Source organism: Thermobia domestica, chromosome 13, assembly GCF_964235325.1.
Source record: "Thermobia domestica chromosome 13, izTheDome1.hap1.1, whole genome shotgun sequence".
NCBI classification, from domain to species: Eukaryota; Metazoa; Arthropoda; class Insecta; order Zygentoma; family Lepismatidae; genus Thermobia; species Thermobia domestica.
Genome location: NC_137466.1, coordinates 145,936,882 through 145,961,641, shown reverse-complemented (window position 1 = coordinate 145,961,641; position 24,760 = coordinate 145,936,882). Strand labels below are relative to the sequence as shown.

General features: G+C 34.1%; 1 protein-coding gene across 1 annotated transcript in view; it reads right to left on the bottom strand.

The window, feature by feature from the left end:
* Positions 1-4,792: 4,792 nt before the first annotated feature.
* The window catches only part of LOC145668619 (mitochondrial 2-oxoglutarate/malate carrier protein-like), a 29,932-nt gene continuing 9,964 nt past the window's right edge, over positions 4,793-24,760 (bottom strand). The window contains exons 2-6 of the mRNA XM_081736658.1: positions 22,407-22,643; positions 20,475-20,565; positions 17,703-17,916; positions 13,140-13,239; positions 4,793-10,325 (exon numbers count right to left, since the gene is read on the bottom strand). Coding sequence (XP_081592784.1) covers positions 10,094-10,325; positions 13,140-13,239; positions 17,703-17,916; positions 20,475-20,565; positions 22,407-22,643 — 874 coding nt within the window. The 3' untranslated portion in view covers positions 4,793-10,093. The remainder of the gene's footprint in view (positions 10,326-13,139; positions 13,240-17,702; positions 17,917-20,474; positions 20,566-22,406; positions 22,644-24,760) is intronic.

Genomic DNA, 24,760 nt, shown 5'->3' with positions numbered 1-24,760 from the left:
AAAAAACGTTCACTACTACAACGCGCAATCAAAACTGAAGCTTACAATCGCAAATGCTACCCTGCTGTAGTTTTTCTTTCTTCGTTTTGTACCTTCTGCCCCCACTTGTTCCACTTTGGAGGAAGCCAATGTCCAAGAAGGAACCCATTGTAGTATAGAAACAAAACACAAGTGAGTTGTATGAAAAACAATTCAGTTTCGTAGGTTTTTTTTATTTGTTTTCTTTATTTTACACTTTAATTGTGTCTTTTGCAGAAATCAAAATAGGTATTACAGGAAACAAATTTTAATGAATACAATAAAATGTGCTAAAACTCATATAATTATTTGTTTAGAAGGAAGGAGCATATTTCTTGTCGTCTGGTCTGCTGTTGAGTACAAATGTGTTCATGACATGTCTTGACAACCACTAGAACCGCTTCCCCCTCCGCAAGGAGGGTAGCAGAAGCCTTTGTTTCTCGCAAGTTTCAGCGGTTAACTTCGATGACGATCGTAGGCGCAGGCCCGTGCGTGTGGGTGTAGCTTTCTATGCTGCTTAAATGTATAAAAGATGTTGCAACCTGTTAGTTGCTCGTTCCTTTCTCCGGTAAACTCAACAGATTCTTGTATCCGCTAGGTGGTGCTGTTGTTTCAATCTCGTACTGGAGCGCAGTGAAGACATATAGTTAAACCTATGAGACATTTTTATTTGTACGAGTACTTGAGTGAGCCAAAATTAAAACAATAAATTTTGCTCCGATTATTTGTTTATCTCCAGTAAACGCGGTAACACCGAGAAAACGCCACACCGGATTGTTGCCATGTGTAGCGTAGTCCCTGTTGCTCAGGTTCAACTCCCGGTGGGGACAATCGGTCCCCAATCCCACAAAAAAAGTGTAAAAGCTTTTTCGGGCCAGCCATTCTGAGTGAGGTTTTCCTCGTTCACACCAGAATGGCTGCTTTCAGGACTACGTCATCAAACATATGTGGTCGTCCACTGTGAGGTCATCCGAAAGGAATTTCTGGAACCAGTACCTGGCATTGCGTTCGTTCACGACATTCTCCCCAAATCCCTGACATATGCGGCAGCTGACAGGCCCACAACAAATACACACAAGCAAGCTGCTTCGATACCTCCATTTCTCTTCGACATTGGATAAGCTATGACAGCTGTGTTCGCGCAACGTGCCTGTATTACTGAAGGTCGATGGTCAGATTAACTTCCGATCACTTGGCAGACACGTGCGTCATTTAGTTTCCTCTCTGTGAGCACATGATTAATGGGATGTCAAAAACGGCAATAACTTTTTTTTTTTTTTTTTTGGTTATCTTGTATATATAACGTCCTCCAATCTTCCGAAATAAATATATTGTTTGGAGTTGCATTCGAGATTGTTACCGAAGACCGATCCCTACTGGGAAGGCTATATAATGGTGCTTTCTGATGCCAAATAGAAATGTAATGCCATAATCAAAATATGCACCGTATGTAGAGTTACCGTGTTGAATTTCATAGAACGTGTGTTCAAAGCGACAGGAAAGGAGCGATTCCAGTAGGATAGGACAAGCCAGCTTCATTCTGCTACTAGCCTTGCACATATTCTATTCGGAAAATGCATGTTCTCGTCACAGGAAAGACTGCGGTAGACAGAGAAGTATTAAAAATCATGTTGGACTATCCCCTAAGATCGTGATCTGGGGTTGGAGAAGCGTCGAAAGAAACTCTTACCAAACCGCATTGTAGTACGTCACATCAATTGTTGAAAGTTTTACGAGCGCCATCTAACAGAAGGCAGGTAAAATACATTGTCACACTGAACAAAGCATGTGAAATTACATTAAGTTTCTAGCTTAATAACGTCCCATGATTATGCACCGAGGCGAAGGGGGACAGTGATGATGATGATGAACGAAATGGTAGAATGATAAAGTGGGAAGAAACTGGAGAACCTCAAGAAAACCCACGCACAGGGTATTTATCCACCACAAAGCTCACATGGTACTAGCTGGGATCGAACTAGGAACTCGAAGCACCACAGGTGAACGCTCTACCACTGAGCCAAGGCATCGTATCTTAACTTTATAAGGCTTTAAAAAAAGAAAAGGAAAACGAACGTAGCATTAAATACTCCAAACATGGTACCTTAAAGGTTTAAAAAAAAAAAAAAAAAGCAATATATTTATGATCCTTTGTTATAATGGAAAGTTAAGATGCATCGTGTCGCCAAATCCCAATTATCATAGACTAACATCCTGATGCCATATTATATATATATTCAGCAAAATTTCAATGAAATTCTAAGATGCCTTACCAACGGATTTGCGCCTTCAGTCTTCTCAAACGGGCTTCACACAGCTGTGGAACTCCGCACCATTAATCTCTGAAAAGCTTGTGAAACAGTGTTAAATTCAGACTTTTGTGCAAGGGGGGGGAGAGGGGATAATTGAAGGGGTACATTAAGAAAATACTTCCGGATTTGGTTCGGCAAAGCCATTCTAATTCAATTTTTTTCAAAGAATTTTCTTACTCCCACCAAGCGAATGCCGAATAAAAAGTACAAAAAAACACAAACCTTTCTTTAAAAACCAGTATGGAAAACCCTCACATTACACCTCCATGTGAGAGACTTTTTTTTCGACCTTTTGCCTTCTTCCCTTGCTCCCAACAGTGAAAGAAGGCTTCTAAAACAGCACGTCTCGAAACCTACGCAATACATATGTGAAGAATGAGCCAGAAGGATGAAGATTAATTTGAACCTTATTCGGGGCTATTTTATTTTGTTTACCAAGTCCTTACTGTAGTGCTTTACCTCCCAATCTTTTTATATCTGGTCGGTTGCAATAATACCAATATATTGCCATTTTTTTTTCCCTAACTAACGTTGTCAAGCGTTTGTGTGCGACTGTATCTAATTTCCAAGTTTTTATTTAACTTCAACTTTATACAAGAACGTGGCTTGTTAATTAGAACAATTAGGTTGGGCAAAAGAAGAAACTAATTTTCTTTAAAAAAAAAATCTTTGCTTTTAAGACACTTTTATTTCCGAAAAATTAAACAGGAAAAAGCAAATATTTCAACGCATGTGTATAGATATTTTAGGGGGCGCATATATATTCTAGGAGGGCCCACCACCACCCCCTTGAACATGCCTGAATTCAACACTGTTGTGAAGTGACGTGGTTGCGACTGGATATGTCTACACTACGTGGCAGCTCCTGCCAATGGAAACAAACATCGATGTCGGACGATAGCAGAATGCAGAGCACCATCGGCATCTCGAAATTGTCACTATAGATCGGAAGCAACCTCTGTAAATCCTAAGTTGAACATCCACGAGCGAAGACAGGAGACGCTACTTATATATGTCTACGGTCTATCATATTCAAACCTGTAAATCCAGTAGTTCTAATTGTCTATACACGAACCAGGCAAACGCGCGAACAACATAACTAGTTCGACATATAAATTCCTTTATCTGAATATTAATACCTTTTTAATAGTAGTTAATAATCTTTGAAAAAAAAAAAAAACTATCAATAGTTAACCTAATCACGTAGCTAAAGCTCAAACGAAGGATATTTAGAAGTCCAATTTTAGGAAACTAAATTGAATGGTATTGGTTATTCCTGTTCTTCCGATAAATTTACTTAAAACCTTCATAGTTTCAAGGCAAGTAGTGTTCATTAGGATAGGATTTATAATGTTCTACTTTCTGTCAGGGTTACACTGAGTTCAGCCTGTGTACAAGGTGGCTAGAAAGTTTGAAACCGTGTGCTATGGCTTACTGAACTTTTGCTACAGGTGAGTTGAAATTAAGACGAAAAATGACTTGAATGGAGATAATTCTTGGTGAATACGCAGAGGAAAGATAATAGAGGGCGAGTTTAATATGACATATCCTCGAAGGTCAGTAAATCAGCGCAGTTTACAAAATTTTGAGATACAATCAGTTTGTAGTCGAAAATGATGGAACATCTGAGGTGGTATGGTGAAATTCGTGAAGTGCATAAAAAGCGCATTTCCTATTAAACTATTACACAGTTTTCCTATTGATTCCTGAATTTATAGCCACCCTGTACAATATCAGGTACACGTCTCATGGAAGGTTAGAAATGCACTGAAATAATGAGTGCAAATTTACCATATCGTATGTGTGAATCAGCAACCCAAAAGTATACAACCTTACCAATGTGGTCATCTATTATCAACAAAAATGAATCAAACAGGTAGAGTTTTGATACATATATATTTTGGTACCTTAGCACATCTCCCATTGGTATATTGCAGTATTGTGTAGCTTCCTGTCATGTTGTATTTCTGTGATCAGCTTATTGATACTGACGTCTGTATGATGTCTTCTATTTTTATGTGGGCATTTCCGAAGTCTTAGTAAAGGCTGTGGACGTTTAAAAGCAGCTGTCTTTCACACAACAAAACGACACATACCATAAAAATCTGTATAAGTTTTGGTGTATTTTTTTTTTTTTTTATTTATTTATATTAGCACGCCAGCATTAGGCAATGCTTGTTATATGCAATGAACATAATATCACAATATTCTAAAGTTTTCTTACGGTGAAAGTGTATAATGTGACGTTTCCGCACCTAAATAGACATACCTTTTCTGGGAAGACATTTTTTTTTTAAAGTTTTTTTTAAACATCTGTATTACACGAAGTTTTGTTTGTAACCTCGACTCTGTGCAATTCTGGAACAGACCACTGTGAAGTAAGGAAAAATCGATTAAATGACAATAGTTACGTTTGTGATATTCCTTGTTTTATGCCGGTGTTATTAAAATAACAACAAAAATAAGTTAGCACATCACTTTTTTTTTTTTTTTTTTTTTAATTTTTACAAAGATGCACAGCATTAACAACAATATCTAAATATACACTGTATTTAAAAATATTTTCCTTTGTGTATTCTCCACATGGCAGTGTTTGACAACAGCAGCTGATAGTAAATGTATTTCACGACAGCCACCGTGTCTGCTACATTTTGTTTTATCGTATTATTATAGCATTTACAATTTACTACAAAGTGCAGTCTTCCATTATGTCTGGAGTTATGAAGAATCTTACATTACCTTCATCAACATTCAAAAATGAAAGAAGATGAATTAGATATGTTCTTAATGACATTACAAAAAGCCGTTATCTCCTCAGGTAATATAATTAAGATATACTTTAACTATAAAATTGCATACAAATCAGTACCCGTAAGCAAATGTAGTTTAAAAGTAGCATGATTTTAAAATGAAATTACAGAGAGATTAAATTAAATTTCGCAAATATGAGTTTTCGTGTCGGATTGCGAAAGTACACTGAGCTTTTCAACAAGTGGTTTCTTTGCTGTAAAATGTCAGGAAAACACCAAATTTAACACTCGGCTCCTACAAAGTTTAACATCACAAAGTTTGAACACAATTTCTTTAGTAATTTTGAATTTCATTATTTTAATATGCAGTCACACCTGTCTAAATTGTCCACTCTTGGCTAGATATAAAATTAAACGCAAGAAGCCATTTACAAATTAAATGTTTCAAGGAAGTCCCGTAAATTTAAGCAAATTACGAAGTTACAGAGGTAGCCTCCATTGCTTCTTTAGTATTTAACTGAAATCGATTCTGTCCGTACTATCAATCTTATCTGTGTATGATTTAGTCTTTTCTGACAAAATGTATGAACATTATGTAATACAAACTCACAAAGTTGGTTAAAACTTATCTCTATGCTGTCGAATGATGTGATACGAAACTTTGTAATAATATTTCCAATCATACAGAGCAAGAATTCCTCTTTTCTGGAAGTGTTAAGTATCGTTCAGACTAAGTTTTCTGTTTCTTGAAAAATATACACATGTTTATACCGAGTTTGATGTTGTTATAAAGGTTACTTCATTACATGTTTTTGTTTTAAATATAACCACGCAACAAGCTCATATTTGATTTGATTTAGTTTTCTTTCTACCTAATGCTGTACACAGTACCATGTGTACGGTTTCAAAAATTAAATTATTTTACTGCAACCTACAGAAATTAAGACATTGGACAAATCAGTATTATATAAAGATATGGATATAAAGATATCCATAATTTATTACTAATATTAAGCATACTAAAAGCACTCATGATTAACGTTTAATATATTCTTAGTTGTATTGTATATTGCCATACCTTACTTCACAAAGCTTCACTTCACATCTTTAATTCGTATGTATGTGTCTTTTGTCATACACATACATACGTATTAAAGTACTACTAATTACATATTTATAATGTATGTTAATTTTGTTAGTAGTACAATAGACTTCGAGGTACATATTGGTCAAAGTTTGAAACAACAGAAGTTATTCTTACAAAAAATAGTAGTTTTATTCTTATCTATTAATAAATGTTAGGCAGTATAGCTTCTTCACAAACTTCTAATACAAAATAATTAAAACTGACAGTTGAACTTAAGGATTAACATTTAGATTAAATTAGAGATAACAGTCCTTTTCAGCAGCAATGCTATATGAGATATAGACCTACAGCTTAACATGGGATCCGAACCACATGAGCTATAACCGGGAATCGGAACCGGGTCTCCCGTACCAAAGACGCGTATACTAACCATGTAGCCACGAAGTTTATGATTGATCTCTCTCTCTCTCTCGGTGACCTTAATTTAACCTCTTGACGGATTCCCTTTCTCAACATAAATTTCCAAGTGACTTGGAACCGTTGATTCGTTTCTAATTTTGCTTCGCGTATTTCACATGTCTTCATTATTTATATATAGTTTTCCAATGTATTTTTTCTACTAGATTCAGTTAAAAACATATTTGAACTCTAGCATTCAGTATTTTATGCAAATGCTTGGGGCAGTGCTACAAAATATACAACTAGCTAAAAATTTTCACGTATAATTCTATTTTAGGTCGGAACAATTTTGATGAAATATTGAACTTTCTATAGATCACTCACAATCGAGTCCTAAACAACGAATAAATGATAAATCTGTAGAACCACTCCAATATTCATACTTATTTCTAGGTTCGATCCACGATAAGAGTGCAGTGAACACAATGATTATGCTGCTAGTCTCATCCTTATAAGATAGGCAAAACTGAACTTAAATTTGAAATATAGTTTAGTTGTATCAGGCTTTCCAATGCTAATGAAAAAAAATATAAGAAATCACAACGAAAAAATATAGGTTTCGTGAAGCTGTGAAAAAGAAACATTTCAATTATCCAATAGATAGAAATAATAATAATAAAAAAAAAAAATCACATGGAAATTACATCTTTCCTTATAAAGTCAACCCTGTACACTCAATAGATGTCACTGAAACAGAAAATTGGATATCAGAACAGGAATGACAGAACAGAAAACGTAGAAATGACAATGGAATACTGAAAACGCTACAGGGAAGACGCAGAAACCAATTCACCCTTCCTGGAAAAACTATCTGAAATGTAAACATTCTGCAGCTGGTGCTTTTAAGGTAAGATTTGATTATGTGAAACATATTCTTCAATTATTTGCCTACAGTTAGTGCAAAAAGTATTGTTACACCTAAATAAATTATTTATGTCTTTAAAATCACTACTCCACAGCACTTTTTAATGAATATGACGAAACTAATTTATTTATTGTTCCATTTTGTAGGTGTATGAATACATTTTGCGCTAACTGTATATTGTTTGGTGTAATTGTCTTTAGACAATGAGCAGGAAAGGACGAAACACAAAAGTGTCTCCACTCAACCACCCTACTGTGGAGACAAAAGGCCCTCCAACCATCCACACCTTATTTCCTTAAGTTATTTTCACAAGTGGAAGTTGCAATGCCACAAAAATATAGGAGATTTCGTTAAAATTTAGGAAATGTAGGAGCATTGGAAAGCCTGTTATATGTATGACGCCCATCTCTAATATTTCCAAGCAATGGTACTCCAAGCAGAAGTCGGTCGAAGTCAAATATATATGGCACAATAGTATCATATAACACTTCTTTTTCAGAAAACCTGATCACAAAAGTGACATAAGTATTCACATACCTGTTAAATCCATATTTACAATTTCAAATTTTGTACACATATATAACATTCTATTATGCAATTCTCATTCTCCTACTGAGACAAAGAGTAATTTCCCAAGCAATATGTCGAGTAAGGTGTATGAAGATAGCAGTGATGTAAAAAATCAATGATAATACTTTCAGTGCAGATATGCTTCACGGAATTCTTGTAAATGTACAGGCTGCGAGAATATAACGTTTAACTTTTCTAAAAATATATCTTCTAACATTATTTGCTTCATTGAAAATTATCTTTGTCGAAGTATTTTTTGAATATTGTTTAATTTTTATTTTATATTTTCTGCTGTTTAATATTAATATATAATGAGACTTATCAGTCCATTTACCATTTTAATAAATCAAATTCCCATTATACTATTTAGTAAAGATATTTAATTGAATTTATCAAACTCTTTGATTTTGTTAAAATCAATCTGATACAGCTTTCCATAAATGATTGTTATATTACACTTAATTTGAAATATTATACTGGTTTGTTAGAGTATATTCTAATTTAAGTACTACACTTCAGTTCTTATCCACAGCCGCTGCGATATATTGTCACTCACTTCAACATCATGACTACTTTAATATCATTCCCGTTCTCAAATTTGCTTAAACGCAAACCCAGAAAAACATAACGCAAATTTTAAGAATAAACTATTTTTTACATCATTTTAATTACGTGTATGGAATAAAAAAATTTTAATTACACATTTTAATAGTTCATTTATTATCTGTTGAATAGTTGTAATAGTTAAGCACTGACTTTGTTTAGCATATTTTGACTGTTCTTCCAATTTGATTACGAAATTCATTCAACTTACTCAATATTACTTTATTATATATTTCTAAAATATTGTATTATACATGTATATTGAACTAAGTATTCGCCTTTACTACAGAATTGAATAACACACTTTTGAATACATTTATTATCTATACACAAATAATAAGTACCACCCCTTTTTTTTTTACTTATATATAAAATCACATAATTCATTATACTATCTTATAAATATTGACGTATTAGAATGGACAGACGGAACAAAAACATTAAAATTATGCGTTGCAAACCTGACCAATCAAAATACATATATTATGCATTCCAAAGTAAAAATCTCTTAAAAGACACAATTCATTATTTTACTGGAAATAATACATACGTTTATCAAAGGTTAAATTAATTCTTTTACTAAGAAATATTAAACACTTTTTAATCTTTTATTCTGCGCTGTGTTGAATTTGCTCTTGTATTTATTTATTGCCCATATACATCATTAAATTCCTGGATTCTATTTCAAAGTCATCAGTTCATCATCTCTATAACCATTCCCAGGTTATATTGAAAATCAATTATTAAAAAAAATAAAAATAAAAATAAGAATAATTCTTATTATTTCCTCTACGAAGAACTGCTAGAAAATAAATCTCCCTTAGCTAATCCTAATCCGTATTTGGAAAAACATGATCACAAAATCATCAACAATTTCATTACACACCATTTCCAACACAGTTTTTATAAAAAACATATATATATTGTATATTGATAGTGATAATATCACTGGTATCGTAACTTCATGTAATTGTTAAAAATATATATACACACATGTTAGTACGAGAAAACACAGCGTAAATACGAAAAAAAGCTATTACATATTATTTTCTTGACAAAAGCTGTACATCATGTATTTTATAGAGTACACACTGGGCATTTCTGATTATCCAACAACATACATTCGCTAAACAGGAAATCTTGTAAACTTTACCAGACTAGGAAACATATTTAAACCTTGATTGTTCCCATAACAAATAAATTCTCAACGAATTATCTGGTCATGAAAAACCTTCTACAAAAATAATGCATTTTAACACTGCAGTCCTCACAATTCCAGACTTCGATGCAGGAACCGATGGAAGACATCATTCTCATAACACACAAGCTATAACTATTCTGTAAATGTCTATTAATCACACAATTTCAATAATTGTCTATCTTTTCTCATCTAAAAAAATGCTTTCTCACTGTGTACAAATATCAAGTTCTACAAACCACCTCCCTTTCCGCTTGTATCCCCTAGGACGACTCTCTTGTAAAACGTATTCATTTGTTCAAGGAAAATAAATGTGAGCACAGTATGTGGACCTAATCTAGCGTAGTATGGTGTGAATCCCTTCCAGAGAGCGAAGAAACCTTCATTTTTTACTACTTTCACTAGTACATCTACTGCTCCTTTGAATTCTGGTTTCCCATCGATTGTCTTCATGTTTTGTATTCTAAACAGAGGGAGAAAGTAATAAAATTTAGCTGGAAAAATTAGTTTAAAATTTCTATTTCACAATATGTTCACAAATACTATGACAGAGATTCAAGTGACTTTCAATGATAGAAAAGTAGAAAAATTAGGAACTTTTGGTCAAAAATTGGAATCATTAGTATACATCCTTTTTTGACATGTTTACATATCTGAACTCTTTAAATAAATGTGAAGTGGTTCTGCACATTATTATTAATTGTTGTGTTTACTGAGAGATTCTCTATCTTGGCTACTATTTTTTTTTCTGGAGGCACATAAAGAAATTCATGTGTTACATCCAGGGCGCAAAATTTCAAAGTCAAACGCACTCGCCAATCCAAAAATGATAGTCGCCAGTATCTCTCACATACAAATTATGTCCACCACCCCCCTTTGACATATATATATATATATATATATATATATATATATATATATATATATATATATATATATATATACAGTGGCGGATCTAAGGGGGAGGCTATAGGGGCTATAGCTTCCCCCTTGAAGCTCAGGTATACACTGGATAAAATGGGCTTCAATCCTGCTTTACATTGGATAAAACGGCAAACTATGGTTTAGCTCCTCCCTTGATCATATCCTGGATCCGCCACTGTATATATATATATATATATATATATATATATATATATATTACAACAGGGCATAAAGCTCCAAACCCAGACAATTAGATTCAGGACAATCAATTTTGAATTGGACAATTCATATACATGTTAAAAATATCTTATTTTAAGACCACGTTTAAGACCACGTGTAGTGCTCTCGCTTTGAACTGAAGTACCAGTTATCGATCGCAGTTTTCGAATCAAAGTCCTTAAGTGAAGGGCCATAGATAGGAATTATCAACAAATCATCCAATGTGTCAGTCTTCTGTGAATTCCTGTAGGCAGTCTTAACTCTGTTGAGACTGCTAAAACCTCTCTCACATGAAGCAGTACACATAGGAAAACTACACAAAACGTGACAATTGGAAGCAAATTTGAGAATCTCGTAATGAAATTTTCACTGTAAATCTTTTTCAGTGTCTGATTCAACGTCAGTGAAGAAAACAAAAGTTTATATTCTGCCCATTCTGCTAAGACAAGGTTCATTTCTTCACTGTATAAATCTGGTTGCAAGTACTTGAAAAGCAGTTTTATTTCTTCCATACCAAATTCAAAGATTTTTTCTTTAGGAGGCCAACGCAAAGTGTCAAATATATGAGTGAGCCCTGTGAGTTTAGGCAGAAACCATTCCTACTGAACACTGGTCGCCAGATCTAAATTTTTTAGTCGCCATTGGCGACCTGGCGACTAGAAATTTTGCGCCCTAGTTACGTTATTATCTCAGAGAATCCTTCATCATTCTTTGAAAAAAAAAAAAAAAAAAAAACTTCACTTTGTAGTATCTTTCACTAATCGAAAGCTAAATTTTCACTCAAAGGTGAAACTAAAGAAATAGATTGTAAGAGTGAAGTAATGGCAATAAAAAACCATGTTTTTTGTAAGTTACGATAACAATCTATTTTTCAGAATAGGACTGGCCAATAGTAGAAAAAGCACGTTCTGTGGTCTTCTGATAAAACCCTCTCATTGCACGTAAGAAAACAAATTTATCATATTTGAGATTTTACATCTTTACTCGTCCTACTACAGACATCATCTTAATTTTGAGCTTCAAACTTTAACTGATAAAAACATAAATTATGTAACACTAACACAAAGTTTCACAGAAAATAAACTTACAAAGCGTTCATTTCTTGACATGTACAGGAAAAAGGATATAAGAACTGATTCAGCAATGAAAAACTAACCTCAGACAAATCTATGAAAGGTATTTACTGCATAGTAAGCATAAAGCAACCCTACTCATTGATAAGTGCTCATAATAATATACACTTTATTTCTTCATCTCGTGATTGAGCACCTCGCAGAAACACTGCGTTTATACAAGGATGTCACAATGTCATTCACAATAACTAACGATTAATTTCGTAATTTCTATAGATGTGGTAATTTTGAATATATACATATAAAATTAGAACGAAGCATGAATAGAAAATGAACAGAACACTTGAAAAAAAAATCGCTAAAACGTTTTATCAGATAGGGAGAGAAGAAACAGGAAGAAAAAGAACGGAGAAGAAGCTGAGTAGTGTCAAGGTTGTTAATTTTGGAATCGCGTTTACCATTTTCTGGTAAGTATTTATTTATTTAGCAGCTCTTTTTGGTTATAATATGTTAAAATAATTCGAATTTGAGAATGAATGAATTAATAAATCACTACGAAAACACTGAACTTTATACTTCCCCACCTCTATCATGGTATTTCATGTTCATATTTTAGGCTATGATAGTGGTCTCGCGTAGCGTAATCTTTAACGCTCTCGCCTTTAGTGCGAGCAAGTTTTTATCAGAAGACCACAGTATTGCTCCTGGGCTGGATTTCACGTGGGGACATTCGGTTGAAAAAGTGTAAAAAAATTTTTAGGCCAGTCATTCTAAATGAGGTTTACCTTATACCAGGCAAATGCCAGGATAGTATCTTACACAATGGTCCCAAGCCGTTTCCTTCCTTCCCCGTTCCTTTCTTCTCCCTAATTTCCCGGATAGTGTGATCACCGAGTGATGTCATCCCTCATACGTACCAGGTTAACATGGCCATAGACCGAAAACCTTGAAATCTAATTCCTAACCTAACTTTTACGCTACGGTCCTAATTCACCTGCTGAATTCATTCCATTCTACCTAGAAAAACAAAAATATAAAGAATTATTGATTAATCTGCTTACCTTGTCTTTGCGATGTCTACTGGCATAGAAGCGGCTGTCGTCACAAGACCAGAAATCATGCTACTACAGAAGTGACAGAAAATGTTATCCCGGAAATATCCTGTAACAATAATAAGCATTGTTTTATTCAATGCAGTAATTTGTAACTTTCGTTAAAATACCCTGGAACTTTCTCTTAAGAAACTTAAATAAGACTACTATCCAAATTGCACATACATGTTACATCAACTTAGAATTCTGTCCAGTTTTTTAACTTTTATTTTTAACTCTGAATTTTACTAAATTAACATACAAAGGATAATGTGCAACAATAAATGACTGTTTCCTCCGTTTAATAATCCAATCTTCATAGGTGTTACTTCACATAGACAATGAGTTTCCAGGCTGAATTATAGCTGTGTTACAACAGACAATCTATGTGGACTGGATGGCTGCACATTAAGTTTAAAAGTAACCCTTCTGGCCAATCAAGGATCGAATTGCGTAGCACATTGGCACAGTAAGCCGGAAACACATTTGTATCCCGGTTTGATTTTTACATTCTTTGAATTTATGGAATTCCAATTTCTAGAATACGTAGTGTAAAAAAAAAAAATTGATTTTTAAGGGGTTTGGTTTACCGAAACTCCTTTATCCTGTCCGTCCGTCCAGATGACAAAAACAAACAAACAAACAAAATCAAGAACTACTTGATAGATCACTGTCAAATTTGGCCATGCTGTAGAGGGTAAAAAATTAGGAATCGAGTTCGTTGATGGGATGATCCATCTACCGGAAGTGGCAGAAATCAACCATTTCCGGTTTTAATGTTAACCATTAAGAGTTAGAACGGCAATAGATAGCAAGAAGAGGATTTCTGCAATAGGAGATTAAGCGTTCAAAGAGTATGTTCTATTCCCATCCTTAACTCTCTACTAAAACTGGAAGTGATAGAAAATCTACTTAAACTTCCGGTTTCAATATTTTTTTATTTATTTATTTTGACTTATTTTACATGTCGAGGTTAAAGCTATATGTAAGGCTAATATTGATCTGCATAGAGCAAAAATGATCAGAGATAGCGAGAAGCTTTTTTTTTTTTTTTTTCGATTTAGCTTTCTAAGAACAGGTACCACCTTCTCTCTTAAGTCTTTATTTAAACCGAACGTGGAAGCAATCAACGTTGATCGCTACAGTGTAAAATGGTAACTACTCTGGATAAAAAAAACTATCTCTTACTTCTTCAGTTATGTAAGATTAAAATTTGGTCTCACGTGGGGAATTCCACGGAATTTCATAAATAATACATCGAAGACATTAGCTACTTTGTTCTGTAGTGTTGTCAAAATATTACAGCGATATGAAACCCAAATCTGATATCGATATGTTTATTAACAGTGTTTCACTTACTAAAAATCTTAAATCATCGTGTTACGATTAATAATAAATTGCTGAAGTTCTCTTGAGCTGGAAAGCTAGTTCACAATCGACTTATAATTAACTGCAATTTATTTTAACAATAATAGGTGTAGTACTTACTTGGTTTTATTGCGACTGTAAGGGTTTTGCTGAACTGTTTCAGCCATTTGTTCTGTAGCCTTTTTGAACAGCTAAGTCACTGACATGAACACCGAATCACTTACTGTGCGTTTTTTTTCCTAAGTCATAAAGACGTAATGCCTAAGTAAAACTCATATATAGTTTGGGTCTAACACTTGTTATATCTCCAGTAGGAACTTTTCTTCAAAACGAAATAAAATTTCTAATTTAACATCCCACGATGTGCACCGATCCAAAGAAAGACAGTGATTATGAGAATAAATGAAATGGTGAAATGAACTCCGTGGATGGAAACAGGAAAGCTCCGAAAAAATCCACGTATATACAGTGTTTGTCCACCACAAAATTCAATTGACGCGAACTGAGATCGAACCAGAGGTGAGAGCTTTACAATTGGGCCACCGCGATCCAATTTTTCTTCAAAAATGTTCACTTAACACGAGGTCACTCCATTAGTGGCGGTCTTATATTGACGGTACTGACTCGGCGAGTCACACAATTTCTGAATAAAGTTGTTTACATGTGGTTTTTAAATCGCGAAATGTTATATATTTTTATAAAAAATTACATTTTTCATGTTTATTTTCATTCTCTTGCCATCGAATACTCGTTATAATCTTAACTATTGGCACTACTGATTCTTCCACTGCTTTAGTTCCGAACGACAATTCGACCTTTCTAAGAATACGATATGCGCTTCATTTCAGACGTTACTTGTGGTGGACAACATCATGTCCGTGGTTGTTCTTGAATACTCGCTTCCTTCCACATTCTCATTCCACCAATTCTTCCATCATCATTCACTTACCTTAAATCATCTGTCTCCCTTAACCTAAAGGGCATAATCGTGGGACGTTAAACTGAAAGAATTGATTTCATTTCTTCAGACGTGGCGCGGAACTGGGAAGTGGAAGATTTTAGAACTGATTGAGTTGATTTGATTTTGAGTTTAACGTCCCTTTCAGCAGCGAGGCTATATGAGACTGGACCTACTGATTAACGTGGAATCCGAACCACATGAGCTCCCGCCGGGAATCGAACCCAAAGGCGCGTACGCTAACCGCTTAGCCACGAAGGAGCTCTGATTTTAGAACTGGCTATCATGGTAACAACAACAATGTCAGTCGTAACATCGTTTCTGCAGTTTTGATACCATTACTTCTGCTTCTCTATTGAAAAATCAATCTTGCCAGTTTAATTCTCGACATTATCATACGACAATTGCCAGTGTAATTATCGTTTAGACATTATATATAAATTTAGCCTTTCTAGGCATTTTGTCATTTATCAATCATTATATTCTATTCTACGTAATAATTCCCTTACATATAAATCTTATTGAATTTGATCTTCACATCTGTATCGTTCAATACTCTTTTTAAAGAACACTTAAAAAGAGGGATTAATTATTTACACACGTGTTAGTGAAATCATCTGATATTAGTGGAAGGAATGTGTAATTTTAAAGTTGAATTTTCAATGTGATTTACGAATTTTTTTGGCAGGTACTTACTCTCTTACCCTGGGTGCAGGTCATCTGCAAAAAAGCGCGATCCAACAACTGATAGAATGTGTCCGTTGTATGTGTTATGTTTTCCTTTCCTGTATGTGTGTGTTTGAAATAGGTCACTTTTATATCGCAGAAGCAACAGTAAAGTAAAGCAGAACTCAAAACGCTTTTTTTTCTTCTGCCCGTTGAACCTTTTCTAATTTCTCCAAATGGTCGAATGATCAGTGCAGAGTTCCTCTGTAACCTCTCGTTTCCGCGATCTGCTTCAGTAATCGCCTTCAATTCGTAGTTCCCAATAACAGAACGAGACCCGTGACCTTCTCTAGCTTCCAAGCATGAGATTTCACTAAATAATTTTCGGAACGGCGTTGCATTATATATATATTCATTCACTCTATCTTAATTTACAAAGTGCATTCATTAATGTTTCGAATTGTTTAGGTTCCTCTGTGACCGAGTTTAAATACGTTGAAGGAGAGTTTCCGGAAATCGTATTTTGGCACCCTATTGTCTCAGGTCTGAAAACAGATGAAAGCACAGACATTTCCTATATTGTACTGCAACGTACAGGACATAAGCTATCAAATGATGGTAATAGGGTATACAGATATGTTTTATGGCTATAGTCAAAGTGAAAGCACCCGAATTCTGCATTAAATTTGTGTAAATCAATCCAGTAGAACATGGTAATACCCTATTAGTTATGCAGTCCATCAGAAAATTAAATTCTTGGACAACTCAAGAATATGGTCACGTGCCACGCGAGTCATGCTGGATTTAGTCACGGGCCGCCACTGCAGTGATTGTACCAAAAGTGTAAGAAGCTTTCAATCAAGTCATTCGATCTTCGTATGAATGACTTAGCTGTTGAAAAGGCCAAGTGGCTAAAACAGTTCAAGAAAACTTATAGACCCAATTAAACCAAGTACGTACTCACTTATTATTATTATTATTATTATTATTTTAATGCGTCAATTATTTTCTTTAAATAACTATCCTTTATTCAACTCCTTTTTGGTTAACTTTGTTTTCAAATGATACCTGAGATACCTGAGAAGAGAAGGCAGCAAAAATTTAACAATTGCTGATTGTTCAATGAGTTGGAGACGCAAATTTACACGTTAGCTATAAACACGAATCATATATATACCATACAAAATTCTGTCTCCTTAGATAACATTACAGTATGTTTAAATGATAGAATGTACTGAGAAACTTTCCGTAGTCATTCTATTAGAATACTAATCTCTTCAACGTTTAAAGTCCGTAGCGCAGAATATAGATGACACACCATGATTAGACTAGTTAAGTCATATTATTCTCTGTTTATTGGTAATATTGAATTTTCACTAATATATTTGTTCATGATCTACATACTGCTTAACTACGATATTCCGCAAATCGATATCATCTTGAACTTCATTGGATAGGTCATAGTTGCCTAGTATTTCCGTATAAAATACCCTTGTAGTACTGTATCTGAACGTTTTCCAAAATAAATAAATTTCATTTACCTGTACCAAGGAGAAATTGTTTTGCTTGAGAGTATGATGCTAACTGAGCAGCATTCACAACCATTGCTCTACCCATTGTTGGAAGGGCTCCCCTCCATAACGTGAAGAGACCTTCTTCTTTTACTATCCTAGCCAAAGCGTCAACTACATTCTTGTAATTACGTCGTTCTGCTGGAGGTAACCGGCCATCGGCAGTCATTCGTATCAACGCAACCTACAAAAAACATTCAGCACAATTTATAAATTTCTCTTCCTAAATATTTGGGTAATAACATATAATATGTACACTACCCTGATGTACATCCGAAAAATGAGTCTATAATCATTGCTACGTACCATTGCACAGAAGGAACCATTGTTAATGCTGAAGTTACTACTTGGTGGAGGCCTCTTTGGCAGCATGTAAAGCTTCAGCCATGGTATCCAATATTATAGGTAATGTCATTTATCACAGATTGTCTCAAGTAATTATTTATGTGCAAGGTGTGTGGTTGTTTGCGCAATTTTAGTTATAGGAAATGGAGAACATTTCCTATAAAATTCACGTCCAGGGATTGTTCAAGCCACGTCACAATTTGAACCCCATTTTGACTCTTTCAGTGGGTGGTCATCTTTGATCTAAGACATAGTGCCCCGTTATCTATGAACTGAGTGGTGTTTCGAGATATTTCGTCTATTTCGAAGAAGGGTAACAATTCATCGTATCAGCATTGACTTTCTCGTCGAAGAAAACGAGATTACTGCAAGTTACAACGACCATCTTTCGAAATTGCACCCCATGACTACAGGATGGTGGAATTCTGGGAGTCAATCACTTCCACATACCCTGTCGACCGATGTCTGCGAAATGGAAAAAGTAGGCTTTCATCGAAGAATGCATAATTCCAAAAGTGTTGTAGCTTGCTGCTTATATTACGTCTCTATGTCATTTGTGGTTATGTATGCATGGGACAATTTTAAATGACGACGCGTTGATACATTCCCTTACTATACAAATACCACAGGACGATTTGTGCTGATCTGTCAACCTCGGCTGCAAGATCATCACCAGGTATAAATGGCTAGGTTTTTGCACTCAGACGACTATATGTTTCAGGTGAGGCATTGATCTCGGTTAAACTAATCTTGGGTCTTCTCATGTCTTTTCACTCCGTTTGAACTGCACTATAATCCTGTTAACAGTCACTAACTGTATATGTAACACAGCAATGATTGTGCGCTATATACACACATTTCAATCTCCAATTACGCAATCCTCACAGCCACATCCGCGCGCCATGGTATCACTTGTATTGTATGCATGCTCATACCACCCTAATTTGGTGGAACCCAAATATCAGCGTAGTGTATATACAGAAAAATGTACGAGAGATTAGCCAATATTACAAGGCAGAATATTTGGATAAATAAGAGAAAAATACTTTATGCAGTGCTATTATCTAACAACTGCCAAAGAATAAAGAGAATGAACCTAGCATCTGTGCTTATCATCCGGGCAGCAAAAAGGTAATAATTAACGTTCTTATGACTTAAAACATATGGGTTAACTAGTACCCCACATCTCTTGCTCTTACATTTCCTGTATCCATGAAAATTTTATTGTGGTTCGAAGAAAACATTTAAGTATCACTATGACTCGCAGTCAATCCAATCTATCAGCACATATTTAAAAAATAAGCGAAATAATACAGATTGAACTGAGGTCAAATTCCGTTCTTCGCCTTTTCTCCTGACTCCATTATATCCAAGATCCCTGAAAACTCTTTACAAAGGTTTCAAGGAATGATGGGCTTCCCCTAATGACCGCAGTCAATTATTGCTCCTACTAGTAGTAGTAGTTGTTATTGTTTTTATAAAATTTGTAGCCCACCACTAAAGAAACTTAGATTAGATTAAGAAACCTACTATAGGATTAACAAACTACGTTCTAGGTTAAAATGTCCCGATTCAACCCAGTCAAGACATGCATTGCAGGAAGCAATTAGTTTTAGTAACCCATACAATTTTTGACAAATCCTATTTTTGTTCGTTCTACCTTGTGATACAAATTATCCAAGCTTTTAAAAAAGAAAAACGAATTGATAATACTTACTTCTTTTGATTCTTGGAAAGTTTGGTAATTGTACGTACATCACGCAGTCAGTTTATTCCTAAAATCAATTTCCATTTTATTACATAATCTAATTTCTTGGTAAGGCTAAGCAGAATATAAGTACAGGTTTCTGCATATTGTACATGTTCTGATTTTTAATGTTGTCCTTCGCCATACCAATATACTTTTCATTTCATTCCCATATAGTTTCATACACTACAGAAGCTATTGCAGAATAACGAAAGAACGTGATTTGTAGATATTCCTTAGTAATGTAGGGAAGAATTTGTGTTTCACAATATATGCCTATCTAATGATTGTAACACTAATTTCAAAACATCACATACATATATTCGAACCCAAATATAAAGATTGACCTTTGAAGTATCTCTTATTAGAAGATAAAATCTGCAAACCAACCGATCAACACTAAATTCAAAACATCACATACACATATAAGTCTGAATTCAAATATGAAGACCTTTAGAACATCTCTTAGCAAAAGATTTCATAGTGAGCTAGTACAAAATCAATACAGCAATTTTGACATTTATTGGTTACACAAGTATAACCACTACCTGACAGTTCTTTTCTCCAATAGTCCAACACATTTTCTTTTTAAATATTGTTAATGAAAGCATACCTTCTGCTCTATTCTATCATTAATTATTCACACTCACCTCAGCTGGAGTACCAACAAAGGCACCAGAAACTCCCGCAGCCATTCCAAGCACAGCCTTCATTAGAAAGCCTGGAGGTTGACCATCTTTACTGGAAAATAAATACAAATAAATAATGCGAAACCTATTTTTAGTATATTACGGCGAGTAGTATCTCGGTAATCAATTACTACTAATCGTATCCTTTTTGTATAACTAACAACCTTCTGAACATACACAGGGTTCATCATTAGGTTTTGAAAGAATAAAAGAAAGAAAGAAAAAAAAATCAGAATCACAATGTAAATCTAAAAGTATCGTCCCAAGTGTATGTACTATCAAAAACGTCTTCCTAGTTCTTTAAAATGTTGATATAGTCATTCTATTTGGCTTTATGGTTGTAACATTCGGAATTGATAGCACGCCGCCCACATTCGGAAAATTACTCCAAAACTGAGATCATCCGTGTTTAAAATTCATTCAAAATTATTACTGTGAATAACAAATTACTCCATAATTAACCTTTCTGTATTACTACTAGAAATACAATAAAAACTAATATTATGTCCCACTTTTTATGCTTTCTAGGCTAAAAAGGGACGAATGGATAATGAAAGTGAATAATTATCAAATAGCAAATATTGTTATCTGTGGAATGCGTCCTTAGTTGTATTTTGCTGCTATTTCACAAACCTCGCACTGTTTGCTTCATTCATTTAGAATAAAAGTATTTTAGGCCTATGTACCATACAATTTATCAATTCCTAAAAGAGGGAAGGTGCACTAATATACTTAATTTAGATTAAGTGCTTAAATAATCCTTTTTCCAGTAAACAAGAGGTATAACATGAATATGTAACACTTCAAGAAGTAATCCAGAGAAACAGATCTGCTGAATAAAGAAAACTGTGGGATATGTGAAACACAGCAACAAAATACAACTCCCCGACGCACTACATAGGTAATAATATTTACTCTTTCATATGAGTTTGTGCGTTAAAATGCATACGTTAATAAATTACCAAATAATTTGTTATATGAAATTGTGGAAGGAAACGGAAGAACCTCGAGAAAAACCATGAAAACTATGCTGACCACCACAATCTCACATTGCTTGAAATCACACCAGAGATGAGTGCCCAATCACTGAGCTACCATGCACCCATTAATTATTACTAGATTTGCTTAGAAATTTTGTTTCGGTAACGTTACGCGAATTCCTGCACTTCAAAATAATGTGACAGTCATTTACTAGATTTGCATATAAACTGTTGGGGTAATGTTACGCGAATTCCTGCACTTTAAATAATGTGACAGTCAAGAAGCTGGATGTTCCTTTTTTGCACTTCTTATGTTCTTTGATTCTGTTTTATATATACACATACGAGTAATAAATTACTTATCAGAAATTACAAACACCAGAATGTATACTCTAAGCTCTTTGGCAAAATATTCATCGAATAGGAAGAAGTACAGAGACAAAAACAAAGAGAGAAAAAGTTGAGAAGGCTCCAGGTGGGCTACATATTGGAATGCAGGAACACGTGATCAAGTGATAGTGTGACCAGGCTTTAAGTATATGGGGTTTAATGAAGAAAGATGCAACTATTAGGATAAGTACAGGAGAGCAAGGGAATAATAAATGAAGAGAAAAATATTTGCAAGGTGTATGGAAAAAGGACTGAAAAATTAAAATTAATAAAGAAGTTAATCAAAAATTATCATGTGGTTGGAACAAACTAACCAGAAGCGAGAATAGAAAATATTTTCTTACCTGAAAATAGTGAAATCAATCAATCATTCATTCAATTTACTTATTTATTTAATACTCTTTCTCTCCGCCCCCCCCCCCCCCCCACACACACACACAAAGTTACTTTTTAAGTTAATTACGACATTTCACTATCCAAATTGTTTACATTGCATTTGTATTGAAACTAAGAGCATACTTACCCAGAAAACTTTTCGAACAGCCAAGTGTAGATACCTAACCTCGTAGTTGTATATGTTGCTTGTCTGAGTAATCCAGCAGAAAGACCTGAGTACATCCCCACAATGCCTTCATTTTTAAAAATAGTAGCTGCAGCATGGAAGCTTGTTTTGTACTCTTTTGCTTTGCCGCCCACACCACTGAGTTGCATTCGGTTTTTAACTAAATCTAAAGGCTGGACGAAGCATGTTGCACCCATTCTATAAAGACACAAGTAAATACAATAGTAAATGATGAATATATACATTTTCCTTAAAATTGATTTATAAGTATGTAGAGAAACAAAGCAATCAATCAAAATTTCACTATATGCATTAAAATCACGGTGTAAATTCCGAAGACAATTAACTATGTGCTAGATGAAGACATCCTGTCGAAAAACAAAAATAATTAAAATTAGATTTCCGTTAATAATGTATATAAATGAAGTTTTTGTGTTACCTCACTCTATAATTATAAATTATGCCCCTACATTTTCTTGCATCAACGTAAGATCATGCCAAGTCCAGTACTAAATGTTTCTAATTGCTGTTATTATTGCTTGTCGTGACTGACTGGCAATGTTCGTCTTCGATATTAGCCTCAAATTATAAATAACACAATTAATTGCCACACATCTATCATTACCTTTTAGTTCCTTAATATGATCCTGAAACAAAAATTTTAATCCTTCAACTGTTTGAAGCAATTGCACTAGTGAACACGGTATCCGGTTTTTATATTATTTTTTACCTGTTTGATATTCATAGAAAATAATCACCTTGCATTTGGTGCTATTGTATATCTTTTCAAACTTATTAATTCCTATATTTTGGCCCGTGGTGATGCCATGGATGCGATCTTTCCAACTGCAAACTTGTACAAATTATTGGGACATTATGTAGTTTTTGGTCATGTAATAAAAAAGCACTCCGAGTAATCAGGAAGTACTATAAATATTTAACATTAAAAGCTTTAGATTACGTTCATTCACTTTAGGTGTAAAAACCGTGTGTATACGAAGATTCATATTATGAAATACTTTCACTTCTCGCTAGCTTCTTTCACTGAACGCACTTTTTACTCCAGTTTCTCTATTCATTTACGTAAAAAAATGTTTATGGATATTAATAGGATATTCATGTTTTTTCCGTCATAGAAATGTCACACTACACGAACAACAAGTATTGGTTGTGTGTACATCACTGTTACAAGATGATGCGATTGAGGGATTATTATTATTATTTTAATAAATTAAATAACAATACTTTACGTATATACAAAATTAAGAATAAAATTACATTTTGTCCCGAATTAGTCCTTTATTTAGTTCTCGATTATACAATTCCATCAGGATCTAAAATTTTCCCCCTCTATATTAAAGTTTAGATTCTTTTTCATAATGAAAAACGATTCAAATGCATTCTTTTCAACGAGGTTGGAGCATGAGTGTAATAAGTCAATTCTGCATTTCTGTATGCAGGAAAGAAATTGTCTCAGAAATGTTTGTCCATTAAGATTCAGCACATTCTCATTTCAAGGGCAATATATGGAAGAACTTCTTTTTGAGGGCATTCAGATACACCACAGAAGAAAATTATTTCCGAAATCACATTCATAAATTATATATTATAGAAAAAAAGAGCGGATTTGATTACTACACATTCAAAAAGTGGAATAATTCGGCGTGAGAATGTTACATCAGTACGGTTAATACAATTAAAGTGAACAACAGGTGGGTTCTGTTACTTTACCCAAAAATTTCTGACAAAATTATGAAAATAGGCCACTCTTTCGGAATAAATTTTTTAGTGAAATCTGAAACAAGTCTTGAAAATTCACGTTCAGAACATAAAAATTATTAGAGATAAATTATCATTACCTGTGATTTATTCCGTGTCTTGTTTATGCAGTGTGGTCTACATAGAAATGATATCCCGATGAGGATGAAAAAACATACCAGGAATGCCAGAGGAGAGGAAACCTCCACATGTTCTTCCAAATATTGTCCTTGAGATGAAACTCTGCTGAATTTTTATGGACAAACATTTCCAAGGAAATTTCTTTTCTGTATATAGAGGTGCAGAACTTAATATTTTTGCGTTGTATGTGGATGTATAGAAAATCTACTCCGTTGTTGATTTATTTTTCTACATGAATTTGATGTTTTTACTGATGTTGTTAAATTCGGCAAATAAATCCACTAATGCATCTCTTTCTTGTACATAATTAAAGTCATCAACATATCGGATATATCTGATGAATTTATACTTCTTTTTATAAAATGTTCGTTTCATAACGATCCATAACTATGTTGCCCAAGAGGGGATATAACGGA